The sequence below is a fragment of the Sinocyclocheilus anshuiensis genome, unplaced genomic scaffold, assembly GCF_001515605.1.
Source record: "Sinocyclocheilus anshuiensis isolate Anshui unplaced genomic scaffold, SAMN03320099.WGS_v1.1 scaffold242, whole genome shotgun sequence".
Lineage (NCBI taxonomy): Eukaryota > Metazoa > Chordata > Actinopteri > Cypriniformes > Cyprinidae > Sinocyclocheilus > Sinocyclocheilus anshuiensis.
Window position 1 is genome coordinate 282,564 of NW_015546053.1, and position 18,286 is coordinate 300,849.

General features: G+C 38.5%; 1 protein-coding gene across 1 annotated transcript in view; it reads right to left on the reverse strand.

The window, feature by feature from the left end:
* LOC107699225 (cell adhesion molecule 2-like) overlaps nucleotides 1-18,286 on the reverse strand; it is a 267,199-nt gene that overhangs the window by 71,356 nt on the left and 177,557 nt on the right. The window contains exon 2 of the mRNA XM_016500423.1: nucleotides 10,002-10,028. Within this exon, the coding sequence (XP_016355909.1) occupies nucleotides 10,002-10,028 (27 nt within the window). The remainder of the gene's footprint in view (nucleotides 1-10,001; nucleotides 10,029-18,286) is intronic.

Below are 18,286 nucleotides of genomic sequence, written 5' to 3' on the forward strand. Positions count from 1 at the left end.
TAATATATATATATATATATATATATATATATATGGACTGCACAGCTCATATCATTTGGTTTTGGAAGAATTTGTTGAGAAATGTTTAAATTTGTACTTTAAAGGAGACTCAGGAGTATTTCTCAGGGGTAAAATATGAGAATCAGGTTCGAGATCAAGTATCCATTTGTCCTCAGCATGAATGTGTGTCAATTGTTTATAAAATAATTCTTTACATGAATCTAGAGATAAATTAATTCTGTTTGTGTTTCACGACTGAGGCCTATAAATGTGAAGTGCAAAACAATTGAAAAATTAAAATGATCCTCCTGTTGGGAACTGTTAAAGATTAGAATGTATTGAAATATTTATGGCAACAGAAAGCAGTGGTATTGTCTCCAGACTAGTAAGATCTTTAATATTACTGTACAATATATAGGGTCACAGCAGGGGTCTAAGACAGATCCATCAAGGTGTTTCTAGCACATATTTCTTCCAGATCAAAAGACAACCACTGAAAAACAAGTCGGCCAACCAGCTGTTGTTTTTATTAATTTTTTCCTGCGTGCACTTATGATTAGTGCCTTTGGAATGAAAAGCATGCTTATCTGATCAGTTCTCTTTTCACAGTGAGTCTGTGGCTTTAAGCTGACAGAAGATTAAATGAGAACTAATGTGAGAGGTAATATCATTTTGAATGCTATGTGATTGGTATGTCTGTCAACCTTTGCTGGGCACGGGAAAATTAAAATTCATTACTTGTGAAAGAGCCCCCATGCTGAGGTAATGAGAGTGAGGATGAATTAGCTTTCATCCAAGGCTTCATTTCGGTATTAATACACGTGAGCCTGCACACACACGCATGCAAGACATGATCAAATGGTCTAAATGCACCAAAAACATCCCAAATTATTGGTTGAGAAGTTGCAATGTGATGAAATTACATAAAATATCGTCTTGCAATTGCTACACTTTCTACTTCATGTTGCAATACTAGCATGCACATGTTTTGGACAGAAACTTTCTATTTTTTTTATATACCTGGCTATATTTTTCACTTAAAAATGATGTTAGGTGAACCAGAAATGGGATTTCTGAGAATATCAGAATCAAGAAGGTCTGCGTTTCATGTCCAAACCGTGGTTGTCCCAATACCATTTTTGATGAATGATGTTAGGATTCTCAATTTGGATCCTGCAGCCGGGAGTGCAAAAAGAGTATGCAACATATGCAGCACATAGGGATGATGCACAAAAAGGTCACGTTGAAATTTTTTTTTTTTAAATGCATATAGAGCTAACAAAAGTACAATTTTAACCTGTGCTGTGCTGACAATCCTTTACCTAATTTGGTATTCTTTGTCTTTAAAAAACTGTGTGTAAAACTCTCATTATGATATATTATCACCGAATCTTAGATTCAATCTTTTTGCAAACTTGTTTTCTTTGAATTAGCATAGGTTTTGTATTTCTTTTTAGGAATGATTGATTATAGGTCTCATTGATCAGAACTTATGCAGCTCAGTTTTTGAGTGAAAAATTCATTATTTGTGGATAATTTTGTCAATGTTCTCCCAAAATGAGTTGCATAAACTCAATGAGGCCTATATGATCAGTCAATTCAAAAAAAAAAAAAAAAAAAAATCCAATATTTGGTAATAATATAGAATAACAATTATACTTTTTATTTATTATTATTATTTTTTTTGTAGGCCAGTCATTTTTAACTGGGAACACCACAAGTGTAACAAGGGTGGGGAAAAATACAAAAAAGTACAAAAGTATCTTTTGTTCATATGCATTTTTATCTTGACTCAATGCCTGTCGCTCATTAACACAGTAGAGGCTCAATTTAATGATGTTGCTGAATTTGGTTCTGCAGAAAACACTACAGAAATTAGAGAAAATGTGTGTTGTTTTTGGCCAGCTTCATCTATACAGATGTAATAAGCATGACATATTTAATAACAAAAAAAATAAAGTGGAGTATGTTGGCACGCTTTAATGACAGAGAAAAAAAAATAAATTAACAACAAATTATATATTTACTTGTTTAAGGAGAAAAGGGGATTTTTTGCTTTTATTTATTTATTTTTTTAAATTGTGTTTTAGGTTATTTTTAGGCTTTATAAGACATACATATGAGCATACAAATAGTAATTTCTGTTTCTGCCCTTTTGCATTTTATCTGTTGCACTCTTGGGTATCATTACATTTTTTTTTGTATCAATTTGGTACTGAAATACCGATACTTTTGGCATTCAGAGTCCGAATGTCCGCTGAGGAAGAAAAAGAGAACATAGAAACTACAGGGACATAGACGACCAAGTTGACAACCCAATTTTTAATCACTGAACATACAGCAACATCACATACTTTAATTAATTGGCTGACCATGAAAGTAACCATGGCCTATTTGCTAAGATGTTTGGGGAGTAAGTCTTATAGTGTGGGCTGAAGATGAATATATTCAATTAGGACTGGAGGCCCTTTTGTTGTGGCGGTCTACAATGGGATCGAAGGGTCTAGTCATATCCTTGGAGAGGAAGAGCTGGTGTAATTTTTCAGGCCACCCTTTCACGTACAACGGCAAATTCTTAGTTAAATTGGAAAGCACATGCAGAGTGAACGCTGAGCTGGCGGTTTCTCTGGGGACGCTCCGGTTTTGAGTCTCCAGCTTTTCTAGAGGAAGACAGATGCATTAGGGGCTCATTAAAACCTTGCTGTGTCTTTTGCTTCCTACAAAGCAGCCTCATGTTCATTAACAACTCAGGAAGAGGTCTGAACAATGCAGAATGACACTTATCCTGACTTCAATACAGTTTAAAAGCTGATAGATGGAGAGGAGATAGAAGTCCATCAGATCTCTGGGGATGCTCCGGTTTTGAGTCTCCAGCTTTTCTAGAGGAAGACAGATGCATTAGGGGCTCATTAAAACCTCGCTGTGTCTTTTGCTTCCTACAAAGCAGCCTCATGTTCATTAACAACTCAGGAAGAGGTCTGAACAATGCAGAATGACACTTATCCTGACTTCAATGGAGCTTAAAAGCTGATAGATAGATAGAGGGGAGGTAGAAGTTATTCAGATATGATGTGGTGACCCAACATAGTACCTTAATTATTTACAGCTGAAATGTCACCAAAATATCTATACATTTTGGACACATATTTTATATGATGATGGCACTCCATATTCCACAGTTTGAGGACCACTATAACATTCTACAACCTCAAGGCTATTTATATCTAAGTACATTATGTCCCATGGGATATTCATGTGTGTCTTACATAAATATAATGGATTCTTGGTATGAACTCACATGAAGGCACTTCAAAGCATTGGATACTAGAACACAATTATGAAAAAAAGCTCTTCACATATAATCTCATGGTGTCCTTCTGTTTGCCATCTTTCTCATTACGATAGCCTTTTGAAATTCAATTTAGAAAATCCATAGGCAATTATCATAAGAGCGGAGACTGGATTACTGTTGCCTATGATTACTGTAGAGTGAATCAATCCCTGTTACTGATTTGTCAAAAATAGGCATAAACCTTTACAGGTTTAGAAACAGGACCCACATGTTCAAAATGATAAAGCAATCATGTTTTCTCTGCTCCGACATACATTGTGTCACTTGTGTTGCTTCGCCATAATAATATAGGATAGACAGGATGTTATGTGCACAATTTTCCATGTGACTGAAAAACTGCAGTTCCTAAAGCAAGCCACAAAAGCCTGATGCATTGTGATTATTCCAGTGTGAAATAGATAACTGGTTTACTAAAAATCAACAGCTGCAAATTTAAAGGGAAAGTGTATTTCACCAAAATAAATGGCTGAACTCTCAAAGTTGGTTGCTTTTTTGGATGCTTTGTCCATGTTTACTGTGAGTGTGAATATCCATACATCAGTATGAATAGCCATTGTATGGAAATACTATAAAAAATTAATGAAATGGAAGTAAGTTTTTAAATGTTAACGTATTGTTACACAGCGACTGTGCTACCACATTAGCAGATGCTATTCATTCATATCTAGCAGCATCTAACTTGTGTCCTGAGAAAGAGCCAGTAGTTTCCATTGTCGCCATTTTGAGTGCTATATTGCTCATAGCTAAGCGTGGCAGAGAGAAGGTGAGTTAGTGTTGACTGCATCAGGAGCTAGCGGCTAAAGAATAACCAGGAACTGCTCAGAATTCTGTTTGCTCATGCACAAATAGCCTGAAACTGGCTGGGTGGATAAATCCTGCTGCAATTACTGCTGAGCAACAATAGAAGTGTGACGTAGGCCATCCGCACAAACACACACACATACACGCCCCTTTTAATGGTAGGGCCATGTACTATCCTTCCCACTAAATTATCGCCATGGGGTGCGAGGGAACAGACAGGAGAACAGAGAATGGATTTCCCCTCTCTAGGTTTAAAAGCCTTAAAGTGCTTTTCTCTTCCCTTAAAGAGACAGAGTGACATACCAAAATACATCTAGAGCAGAGAATAGCATGAAACGCTAATGGAAAAGTTTAAAACACTTCAGCAGTATGATATTGCAAAGACAGTCAGGCACTATTGGGGTTAAACCTACAGCTCCTTTACCTGGATCATTTGAAATATGCAAGAAAACCAAACGTCTGACATCAAAAACCGCAGCTCAATCTCATACGTCCCTTTTTGAAGTCAACATAAAACCAAAATGGCCCTATTTATTTTCTTGCTCTTATTGTGCATGATTCATCAGTGCATGTTACTTGACATAAGAAAGGTCTTTGTAATCTGTAAACAACATATTTGCTCCATTTCTAAAAGAACTTCTCTCGTTGGTTTACATCACCTAGAACAAGGGTGTACAATCTTTCTCCTAAAGCAGGGGTGTTCAGCCCCACTTCTATAGGCCCACTAGACAATCAAGGGATTCAAGATTATTAAAAACTATCATGCTAAGTCCTAACATGCCTACTTCCCTATGCGAAGAACAGTATGGCAAAAGTGTAAGAATTTGTAGTACTCAAAAAAACTGTAGGCGAAAAGTACCTAGATGACTTACTGTACTACTTCCGCCAAGATTCTGGAGAGTGCATTCAATGGACACTTTACTATCCCATGAGGCCACAGGAGAGAAGTTGTGACTAGTAATAAAGCGATGCAACTAACGTCAAGTCTGGATTTCATTCATACTCCACGTATGCATGCTATATAACATACTTGTTTAACGGTCGGTAAGTAAGTTCTTCACCAAATGTAGCACCTAATACTCTAGATGTATTTTGGTGTGTCACTCAGTATGTGATTTCGGAGGAAAAATTTGCATACTTCCCTACTATATTAAAAAAAAACAATATGAGGCATGTAGTATGTATGAATTCGGTAACACTTTAGAATAAGGAACACATATTTACTATTAACTAAGGGTTTTCCCTCAATAAAGTCCTAATTTGTCGCTTATTAATAGTTAGTAAGTGAGTTGTTAAGTTTAGATATTGGGTCGGGTTAAGAGATCTAGAACATGGTCATGCAGAATAAAGCATTTATTTGTGCTTTATAAGTACTAATAAACAGCCAATATGCTTTTAATATGCATGCATATTAATAATAATAAGCAACTAGTTAATAAGTGAACCTTAAAATAAAGCGTTACCCCGAATTCATAGTATTCAAAAAATAGTAGGCGAAAAGTGGTTGACCTACTTTTTCCGACCGGATTCTGAAGTGCACATTTGATGGACACTTTACAATCCCATGAGGCCATGGGAGAGGATTTATGAATGGCAGGTAGGTCATGTGACAGTAACAACACAGCGGATGTGGTACGTCCAAATTTCATTCATACTACGTTGGCCATCCAGCACCTGCAGAGTTTAGCTCTAACCCTAATTAAACACACCTGAACCAGCTAATCAAGGTCTTCAGGGGGCTGTTTCATAAAAGACGCTAAGAAAAGCAGGGATTAAAGTCCAAAACCTGACTTGAAATAACCTAATAAATCAATCGGGACTAAAGCAGTTCCATAAATGACAAATTAAGTTCACGCAATCTCACTAATTTGATCCAGGTTCAGTGGACGCTTGTTCCTAAGCAGCCCTTAATGTCGATCATGGATCAAATCGATCATGGCAAACAGCGAATATATTTGTGCTGTTTAATGCATTTGAGACGTTGTGTTTTCCCCAGTGCATAACGGACATGCGCGCTAAACAGATGGAACGCAATAGAATAATAGCGCAATAATTTTGAGTAAAGTATACATTTTGCTAAAATATTTGTTGTTGTACATTAAATGTGACACATGTAGAATTGTAAACCTACATATAAGTGTATTTTTATGATAGCAGTAACTGTAAATCAAATGTTAGCTAGCTAATAGAGCCCTAATTACTGTGAGTTAATGTGTATTTCTCTTACCAGTTAAAATGTAGTCTGTTTTCTATTATTTATTTCATTTTAATTTAGTGATTTTTACTTTTAATGTAGTGTTTAAAGAGCAATTTTAGATAGTAATGTTTTAATTTTCTACTAGTAATCATAAAATAAAAGCTGCAGCTGTCATAAAACCCAAGAGAAAGGTTGCATGGTTAGAAACTGATGATCAACTGAATGCACAAGTAGCAACTATGTTAAAATGTTTTCATATATCTAAAAAAAAACGTCATTAAATCTTGGGCACAACACATTAAATACAGTCGGTTGTAGCCTATATATTTATTTATTTGATTTAAGTTGCATTTTCTGTACACTTTTATTTTTTGGACTCATAATAAAGTCAAATAATTGTATGTGAGAGAGTCAGTGGTAATATCAATGCATTCTTATTGGTCAGTGTTTAGCTTAGCCTGACAGTTAGCCTGCTCCGGATCAGGTTAGTTTCCTAGCATAAGTTGCCAGAGTGACTGAGCTTGAGCTATGGGAAATTTGCTTTTTGAAACCAAATCAAGTGACAATAAGTCAGACTAACTGAAATAAGCCTGGCTTATTTGGTAAACTTGTTTTATGAAACAGGCCCCTGGTTTACCAGAAACTTGAGAAACTCTGCAGGAAGGAGACTCTCCAGGAGCAGGACTGAGCACATCGACCTAAGTTAAATGCATTGATATGAGCCAAACGGGTACAAAAATAATGTTAACCAATAGCCATATAGCTATTTAGTCACTGTAGGTATTTGTAGGTACTATAACAAAGTCTTTAAAAAACCTTGCCACATGTTAATTCAGTAATTTAGTGCTTGTTAATGTGAAAAGGTTATGGCAATATTAATAAATAACAATGCATTTGTAAAACCATTGCTAGTAGATGTTCCTTGGTCAACATAACCATTGATAGCCATCGCATCACTCTGTAATTGCATATAGTTGAATTCGCATCACCAACAGTCTCAATCTCCCATGTCGCCTCAAATTGCCAAATCTCACCAAAAATGAATGACTTCTGGTTGCCTTGTCGCAGCAAATCGGTGTCAGTGTGAATCCCGCTTTACACCCGAGCAGTCATCCAGGTGCTTCTTTTGCCCCTGCTATGCTGACAACAATCTCAAAATGCCAAGGATCTCTGTATGCCACTCTGACATATCAAACTGGATGTTCACCCACATCCCTGAGCTCCTCTACCTCCAAGCTAAGACTTCCCTGATGAGTTCCCTCATCCAACCTCTCACGGTCTCAAATCTCAGCTGAAGGTCAAGGCGCTGTTTGCTGTCATCCTAGACAGGGCCGTGAACAGACCTTTTGAGGGGCATGTGCTGAAACTGAAAAAGGGCCTACAGGTGACTTCCCGGGCTCCGTACTCAGTCGCTTTGTGTAAAACTCAAATGCAGTTACGGGGTTTTTGACCAGTAAATGTGTGCAAATGTGCATTTTGTCCGTCATTAAAACGGCGGTGTTACGTTTTCATCACCAGGTGTTTGTTGTAGCTATATGGGCGCGGTGCTCAGTTTCAAATACATTAATTATGAGCCTTTATAGACATAGTGTTTCTTGCGTAAAGAAAACGCTGTACTTATTCAAACAACAAGATCTTTATTTACCCTTGCAGACCTAGTTCAGCTGCTGTGGAACTTCAGTTCATTCAGTCAAGATAGAGGGGGTGGAGTTATGAGGTTTACTGACAGTTTGAGCGGATCCAACAAGATTTAGACACAAGATCTTTTTAATACCTTTCATTAGCTAAATATTTGTAAAGCAGACAGATGTAAAGGGTGACCAATATCACTGATTTATTGAAGGAAAAAAAAACACCATCACCAAAAAAAGGGCACTTCGGAGTGTAAGGGCAAAAAGGGCATGTGCTCTGCACAGGTTGAGCCCTACCTGTGCACGTGCCTGATCCTAGATCACCAGCTGTCCTTTGTAGACTATGACAACTGCCTGGGCCTCGTGCCATTCCATTTCAAGGAAAATAATGCCTTTCCTCCACTCCCTCTAAACTCAGCTCCTCATTTAGACCAGAGTCATTTCATTGCAAGACTATCGCAACTCAATCTTTGCCTACCAGCAAATCGTGCATGTTGCAGCTTCACTCTCTACAGGTAATTCAGGCAATCCTGACTTACCTTAAACATTAAACCTGAGTATCTGAGAGTTAGAGTAATCTTTAGAGACTCATCTGCGGGAACTCTGTAGTATTATTCTGCCTATGCATTGCTTTAGCACCAACTTGATAAATAGTTAAATGTAACTGCAATTGCTTTTTGTTACTGTTCCATGCATTGGATTCAAATATATGAGTTACTGTAGGTCTGGGCCTCAATTTGTCTAGACATAGTCTGATACTGACATCAACTCTAATTTGCTATGAACTTCATGTAAATGTTTTAGATTTTTAAAGATTATGAATGCTACAAAGTTCTTTTAATGCTACAGAGACTTAATTGCCTTGTTTTAGTGCCCAATTCACTAATCAGATTACGAAAATTAGTTTTGTTTTAGATTTTTAAAGATTATGAATGCTACAAAGTTCTTTTAATGCTACAGAGACTTAATTGCCTTGTTTTAGTGCCCAATTCACTAATCAGATTACGAAAATTAGTTTTGTTTTAGATTTTTAAAGATTATGAATGCTACAAAGTTCTTTTAATGCTTCAAAGACTTAATTGCCTTGTTTTAATGCCCAATTCACTAATCAAATTATGAAAATCAGGTATCATCTCAAGCGTACCATGAAATTAAAGCTTAGTGCAAATTTAAATGCTAGGCTGTGGATGATACAGCGGACTACCTCAATCTGGAAAACTTTACCAAACCTGTATAGCGATCTAGACAACCGAATCGGTCTTTTAAAAAAGTGCATTTGACCTTCACAGTTGGATATATGCTCTTCTCCATCATTGGATGAATAACTGCTGCCATGATCAATAGAAAATGTATGCAAACTCTCTTTTAAATGAAATTCCATTTTGCTGCCTACTTTCTGTGGGTGGTAATAGCACAACGTTAATTGCTTTAGGCAAACAGCACTGAGTTTTGTGAATAAGTTGCCTTCGATAATAAGCATAATTCACAGGCATTTATTGAAAGGAGGCGTGTTTGCACTGAATGAAATTACAATAACTTAATTTAAATATGCTGCAGCATTATTACGGTGCATTTAGCACCTGGTTAAACCGGATTGTGGGTGGTTTGTGAGTAAGACATAGGATTTTAGGCTGAAATACCACATGCAAAACTGGCCATCTGTTTAGAGAATTTAACCCTGTACCACATACCCACGACAAAACGCTTCCACCCGAGCTGTACAATGCATCAGCAGTGGTGACCATAACCTGTGCAAAATCCAACAACTACATCTTTCTCCTAACCGTGTAGCACAAGTTTGTTGTAAACCCAGGAAGCATGTAGAGCGGATTCAGCTCATAATGGGTATTCCTAGGGCCAATTTATCAAAGGATCCAGGTTTGCTTTCTCACAGGCAAAGGCTATGTAAATGCATCCCAGGCTCCTATGGGAGATAAGAGGAGGCCGAACGGCACATTGTTTATTGGGAGTTGTGTTCAACATAAATCATCCAGCTGCAAAGACAGAGAAGATAACTCACCTTTCACTTTGTTTTTCGTTGCCGCCTCTGAGAGCATAACACGGAGAAGAGAGATGGAGGAACAGGGATGAAGAGGAAAAAGAAAGAGAGAGAGAGAGAGAGAGAGAGAGAGAGAGAGAGACAGAGTGATTAAACAAGCCTCAAAGCATGCAATTCTCAGCATATACTCCTCAATTATTCCATTAATAAAGTAACAGTTTACCTAAAAAAGAAGGTTTTGCCATCAGTGACGCCATCAACCCATGTGAACTTCTTTCTTTATTGTGGAACACAAAAGGAGAAAGACTTTTCCATGCAATTACAATAAATGGAGGCTGAGGCTTTCAAGCTTCAAGACAGAATGTAAAAGCACCATAAAGTATCATAAAAGTAGTCAATATGACTTGGGTACTAAATTACAAGAATACACTAAGGCCCAATCCCAATTCTATTTTATACCACTTCCCCTACCCCTCCGCCTACCCCTTCCCCTTGTCCCTTGAAACAGAGTGTCAAGGGGTAGGGGTGAAAATATTCCCCTAAGAATTGGGACACCACTACTATGCCGTCACACGTCATCATATGTCGTCTAGCTCCTACAATACACACACCTATACTGGTGTGCTGGTGTGCATTAGAGCCTTTAATTACCGTTCTATATTACTGCGTTGCTTACTGACACACACACACACACACACATATATATATATATATATATCGGAGATCGCGCAGCTCACACATCCAGGAGAAAAGAAACTTGTCAACGCTGCCCCACGACTTTTATTAATAACAGTTTAAACACTGAATCGCACACACACACACACACACACACACACACACACACACACACACACATATCGGAGATCGCGCGCTCACACATCAAGGAGAAAAGAAATTTGTCAGCGCTGCCCCACGACTTTTATTAACAACAGTTTAAATATTGAATCGCTACATTATATTTTCCAGCAACGAGAGGATAAAAATGCTGTTTTTTAAGTAAACTCACTCTGAAAAGAGAAACGCGCATACACGCAACTTTCATCTCTCTCTCTCTCTCTTTCTCTCTCTCTCTCTCGAAATGGTAATATTTGAGAAAAGGGTTTAGCGATTTCTAATTATTGGGGGGACTAGCCCCCCTCAATGTCTACGGTGGGGGGAAGGGCTAAGGGGTAGAATTGGGATTGGGCCTAAATGTCTAAAGTAGATTTTACTCAAAATTTCAACTTCATAAGTCATGTTCATAAGAGTTCATAAGAGAAGCAGTGTTCTCCACTTTATGAATTGTTCATTTTGAGTCTTCTTCAATGAATCGAGTTCACAGAAACAATCTAAATGATTTGGTCATAAATCGGTCTGATTTGATTCTTTAATTCAACTGATTCAGCCTCCATTGAAATTCATTGAATAAATAATCAGGTTGCTACTGTTAATAGCTCACTGAAAGGTAAGAATATCAGTGAATAAGGATGTTTTCTCAAATTAAGTCATTGTGCGTCTTTGAATATATGATTTTGAACACTGAACCCAGTCCCATTCATTGTAACTACTGCGAAATGAGCGACTAGAACTTTGCTTAAACTCTCCTTATGTTCCACAGAATAAAGAAAGTCCTACATCACAAGAACGTCTATTTTTAGGTGAACTATCCCTTTAATGCCTAGTGAGTTTACAGGTGAAATACGATGACTTCTCTTTGTTCAGAGTTTAAAGTTTGCTCATGTTTGAATGCATAAGCTTAATACTTTCATTATGCCTGACCTTCTGCTTTGCAAGCCGCCTGCCATAAACATCGCCTTGATGAGGAGCGTAACGGACATATTTTATAGCATACGCCATCTGTATAGACTTCTTTACAGACCCAGCTGAATAATAATCATATACAACCTTTCATTGTCGATATGCATATGGAACATCCGTGATGAGGTGAGACTAAGAGCCGAGATGACACTGCTACTATTTTTGTTGCATGATGGAAAATGACAGAGAAAAACCCATGAATGCATTTGCGGTGCTTGAGTTCAAATGTGATACATTCAAAGCGATGAATAATTTACAGGGAACACTTTTTCTGACAGCTTTTCTGATTTTGACAGCACATAGGGTGAAAAGTTCACAATATTTGAATGCTACAAGACTGAGGCAGACAATATCACAAATATGCACTGTAAATAGATTCTGCACAATCTGAAAAATGCTTAAGAGTTGTTTAGTAAAGACGACAATGGGAAGACTCTGTCTAAGCGAGGGAAATCAACTCAAGATTTTTTATTGCTCACAAGTTCCTCTTTCACAGCTCAAGAGGTTTAATGGAGTTCCCACTAAGTTTTAGAAAACTACAAATTTTTAACCTCCATTTAATCTCATGTTTAGTAGAAACAATTGAGATGTTAGATCACATTTGTGATTTTTGTCCCCACACAATGATTTTAGCAACACCAGATTAACTTGAGGGCAAATACGTCACTGGTTTTCGGAATAACTGTGAAGCCCCTTTTTGCCCCTGAAATTATGTTCCTATTTACTATTTAATAAAAATATTAAAAGTTATTAAAAATGTGATGTGACATTAGAACGTCTGTACTGGAATATTAAATTGAGTACTGTCTTTTATTTGTATGAAAAGCAAATTTGGGACACTAAGAGGACATACAGTATAGAGTGTCAATGACAAAAGTGGAAAATCATTGTTAAATGTGCTAAGTTCTTAGAAATATACTGAATTCATTTACTTGTGTTCATGTTGGTTTCATATGGGTTTGAAAAATGTTTCCATTTTCAAAATAAGTTTCTAAAAAATGTCATGTGGTGTAACCAACAGGCAAATACAAGAAATGTAATATTCCTTCTGTCACAGCCTTCAGCTGGTGTGCCCAGGATGGCCACCAGATGACACAGTTTTTTTCTGTGAGCACATGGCTTGTGTTGTGTTTGTGTGGTGCCATGTGCTCTCTCCTGTCTGTTGTCTGACCCTGACCATCTTGTTACCTCACTATTGTTTAAGTTGCTCCACCTGTGTCTCCCTCGTTACCCTCCTCGTTTGTTTCCATATTTATTCTCCTGATGTTTGCAGTCCTGTGCTGATCCGTTGTTTTTCGTCAGTTTTTTACGTTGTGTGTGTTATGTCTGCCTGTAGACTCAGGACTCAGTGGAAGAAGGGCTTGCGCCATCCACTAGTGATGGCGAAGTGAAGCGTTCTGAACCAGTGAAGCTTTCATCACAATTATATCGGAAAAAGCTTCATTACTCGAAGCTTTTTAAAACGGTTTACGCTGTGGCCATTAAAATAACACCTTCCAAAGTGTTATGTTCCATTACAGCCATTGGTTTCACATCTGGTTCTACAACTGATTTTTTTGTTGTATTATATTTTATATAAATGTTTATTGTCAAAGTCACTCATTTGTGTCGGTGTACTGGCACTAAAATAAGTAAAATAAATAAAGCATAAATTCATAAATTAAATCTATGATCTGTTTATTTTAACTCTGTCTCAGCCCTTAGACTGATATTTTATGGCCAAAGTTCATTTTTGAGCTCAATATATAAATTACGATAAAAAAAACCCCCAATGCTAACACATTATAATGTAATATAATGTAAAGGAAACAGCGCTGAGGTTCGCTTCATTTGAACCAGATACTGAAGCAGTCACGTGGTTTTCAGGTGAATTAAGCTTCGGACATCATAGATCACGTGCTTTTCTCAAAACGAATCAAGCTCCGATACAGTGCTTTAATGTGAAATGTGTTGTTTTTTTGATACAAGCTTCGAAGCTTCAGTGTTGAACGTAACATCACTACCATCCACCTGTCTCCACTCTCTCTAGCCCCTCTACCAGCGCATGCTCCAGCTCAATGCCTTGAGCTCCCTCTGTCAACGAGGGACTGATCTGAAGGAGTTTGCCATGGAGTTTAGGAATGCTGCAGAGGGGCTGGGCTACAATGACTCCACTCTAAAGGACTTATTTAACTATGCCCTTGATGAGCCTATTAGTCACTGGAGGATGTTGGGATGCAAACATTTATCTTTTGAGGGGTTTGTGGAGTACCTCATCCACAGTGAAAGGCAGTGAGCACTGCAAAGAGAGGTGCCTTCTCATGGGGTGCCTTTTCACAACATGGCCGCCACACCAGAGGCTCTTCATAAGATGGCCACCAGCCCAGAGCCCCACTATAAGATTGCTGCAAGTCCAGAGTCTCTTCACAGGATGGCCGCCAGTCCAGAGTCTCCAGCCATCATGGCCTCCGCACCAGAGTCTTCAGCCATCATGGATACCACTTCAGTGTTCTTGGGTATTATGAACGTGCCGCATGAAGTCAGAAAGGTTGGCCCAGGGCGTTTGAAGCTGGTGTCCAGTTTGGCGGACCCACAACTGATGTCAGTGCGAGCAGCTGGCATCTCTCCGGTGATCATAAGTCCGGTGGTCCTGGAGGACCCGACTCCGGTGGTCACAAGTCCAGTGGTCCTGGAGGACCCGACTCCGGTGGTCTCAATTCCGGTGGTCCTGGAGGACCTGACTCCGGTGGTCTCAGAGGTCACCACAGAGCTGCCCGATTTCACTGCTGCTGCCATAATCAAGAAGGCCGTCTTTGTCTTTCACCTCATGGCTGTTCTGCGGGCATGGGCTGCTTCAGAGTCCACTCAAGAGCCAGCTCCAGTCCGGGAGCCTTCAGAGTCCACTCATAAACCCGCTCCAGTTCGGGAGCCCTTAGAGTCCACTCTTGAGCCTGCTCCAGTTCCCCCCGAGGTGGCGACTTCTGCTACAGAGCCTCCTGAGGTGGCAGCATCCACTTCAGCTCCTCTCTGGGCGGAGGCACCCCCTCCTTAACTCTCAGTCTGTCTTGTCCCAGCCAAGGAGACTGTTGCTAACCTGTCTGCTGGTCCTGTTATGGCCATCAAGGCTGTTAATAATCTCTCTGTCCTCTTCATTGCAGTCCTGCCTGAGCCACCAGGGGGGTCATCTGCCTTGTTAACTCTGCTGAGGTGGTCATCGGATCTGCCCTTGCTGCCTGCAAAGCTCCTGGCTCTGCCCTGGTCACCCGCTGGGGTTGCTGTTTGGCCGGAGCCTCATTGGTCAGTTCCTCCGGTCCCACCCTAGTGGTCCGCCGGGGTTCCTGTTTGGCCGGGGCCTCGCTGGTCTGTCCCTCCGGCTCCGACCTGGTGGGCTTACGCTAAGCCCTGGCCTCCTGCCCTGCCGGCCCCGCCCTCCTCTGTGTCCAGGCCCTCTTCCACTACACGGGCCTGGCCTGCCATCTCTCCCCCTGATCCACCTCCGTTCCGCCTCCCTCCAGGATTTCTTTTGTTGGAGCGTCTGGAATCCACTCCTTAAGGGAGGGGTTCTGTCACAGCCTTCAGCTAGTGTGCCCAGGATGGCCACCAGATGACACTGTGTTTTTCTGCGAGCACATGGCTTGTTGTGTTTGTTTGGTGACATGTGCTCTATCCTGTCTATTGTCTGACCCTGCCCATCTTGTTACCTCATTATTGTTTAAGTTGCTCCACCTGTGTCTCCCTTGTTACACTCCTCGTTTGTTTCCCTATTTATTCTTCTGCTGTTTGCAGTCCTGTGCTGATCCGTTGTTTTTTGTCAGTTTTTTACGTCGTGTGTGTTATGTCTGCCTGTTTTTCCCCCTCGGGGTGGTTTTTGTTCATTTTTGTTTCATTTTATTATTAAAAAGAAAGACCATTCTTCCTGCAACTTGAGTCCTCGCCGCATCTCTCCACATGCACCGTGACACCTTCACACATTGAATACATTTCTTAATTATTATATTTTACACATGCACACACACACACACCAGTTTTTACAAGTAGTATGACTTACACTGTGAAGCACATTTTTATAAAAGTTTTATTTCATTTTTATTTTTAATGTTTCACATTACATTACCCTTTGTGTATCATTAACAGTGCTCATGAAAACTAAAACTTCTCTAATCTGTTAAAAATGCATAAAATGCATAAAACTTACATGGTGCATGCGTAATACTCAGCTAAAACAGTTTACGTAACAAATATTTGCCAAAAGTGAGTCGTCCAAAACTTCAGAAGTGTATGCTGGATGATTTTTGTCTTTAATAACTAGTCCCACAATGTTCTGGAATGTTCCAGAAAGCACTATTATATTATTACAGAATATTCCAGAATGTTACAGAAACTTCTAGAATGTTCCCATCCGTGCAAAAGCAAAATATAAAAAAAGAGCAAAATTAGTACAAAAAATGATCTGCACTAAACCAATGTTTCATAATTATGTTTCATAGTTATTAACTAATAAATATCATGTATTGAGGGTTGCACCTTGCTTTTGTTGTACAGTACATGAACAATTTTAATGATACTCCAATGTCATGTCAGGTTTTTATCAAACACCTTATCTTGCCACCAGTTTCATGAATACTAACAGTTCTCAGGCCTGAAACCCCATATTACTCAAACGCTGTGAATTGGCACGTCGGTCTAGAGTTTAATGAAGAAGTCATTGTTTTTCACACTCATTAATATCTCTCATTCTTCTGTCTTAGCTACCAACCTCCGCACAGTGTCGGAATCTAATAGTGTTGACAAAGTCAGACTCCTTGATAAGATTCTCCTTGCTGTAAGCGGAGAATGTTTGCCAAATCCTGAGAGGAATACCAATGGATGCAAGGATACACTAGAGAGCAAGCGCTCTTAATCGAACTCTATTTGCTCAGCTTTCACTCCGTTTCCCCCTTTTGGGTTGTTTATGGGAATTAGTGTAACTGGCAAATAAAAAGAAGTCTGAAAATTACATTCCAATAAAGAGGACAAATGCTACATCTTACAAAGACAGATTCAGAGGTTGTGTGCGAACATGAATTATTAATAGTCTTGTTTGACACTTCACCTCAATCAAAGAAACATGAATTAGCAAATTAAAGTTTATTGGATTTTTTTGTATGAACTGCCAATTCCCTTTTCATGCCTTTTCTATATTATCCTTGCGTAAAAGACACCAGGTTTCACCGGCATCATGACAGCAAAGTTGAAAAACTGTATGTAATTTTACACAGATGATATCAGAAAGTGTTAAGTCTCATGGCTGTACTTTTAAAATAGTATTTTAATGTTTATAGTCAAATCCTGTTAAACGCTGTTGACAGAAATATTAAACTGACTTTTTTTTTTTTTTGAGAAATATTGCACCCAATCACCAAACTTACATACTTCAAAAACAGATGTTTGTGGGGAGTGTGGGAAAGAAACAGAAGCCATTCACCTTATTAGAAATCATCAGAGAAACTGATATTTCAAGATAGAAAAACATACATAGTTGCTTTAAGTAGATATCACCATAAAAACTTTTTGAAAAGTATCTTTAAATGTATCTTCTAAAGTAGCACTGTCAGCAACACACATTCAGAAATACATTTTTGGCATTTGACATTGCAGTTTTTGAGAATCTACCGACAAGCATTTTTTTAAACGGAGTGTCAAGTTAAAAATAGTCCAACTTTTAAAATCAGTATAATTGCACAGTCCTTAATTAAGACCAATTAGTCCAGCCCAGGCTCATTTATGAATAATTGAGTCCTCTGCTTACATTTCTGCAAAACCTGAAATGCATTGCTCCATGTACATTTCGGTCTACTTTGCAGGCGACATGTCCACATGAGGTAATATAAGCGATATGATTTCTTCTCCATTGCAGGTGCAGGTTTATTTAACAGCACAGCATCATGACAAAAAATGGGCATTTGGATACAAAACAGTTGCAAATTGATATTGTGTTGCTTGTAGCATTTTTCTCTACAGTTTAAAAGTAAAATGTCTAGTAAGTGGCGCTAAATAGCATGTCTAATTAACTCTGAAAAAGTTAAACATCAATAGAAATGTTTATTATAATGGCTGTTGTATGTATCACGGTACAGTAGTTTGAAAATGGAATGTTACAATGAGTGGTGCTAAAAATGTAATGCTCTGCATTTAAAATAAACATAACCCTTAGAATTAACCCTGAATCCGTGTATCATTCATTCATTCGTTTTTTGATTTAATATTGAAAATAGAAAAATGAGAAAACAGCTTCTTTTTTGTTTTTTTGACAGAATGACCGTTTTTTTTTTTTTGCTACAACATGGCATTAATCAATGCATGCTGATGAATTTTTATCATAGTTTATAGTTATATGGAAACGAACGTGGTTAACATTCAACCTGTTCTTTTTCTTCAGTATTTGTGATTTGAATTTTGTGAACGGGAGTTCCTCTTTTGCTATGTTATAAGCCGCGGGCTTCAGATGCTTTTGCTTTTTAATTTGCGATCTTGCTGTCACATTTTACAAG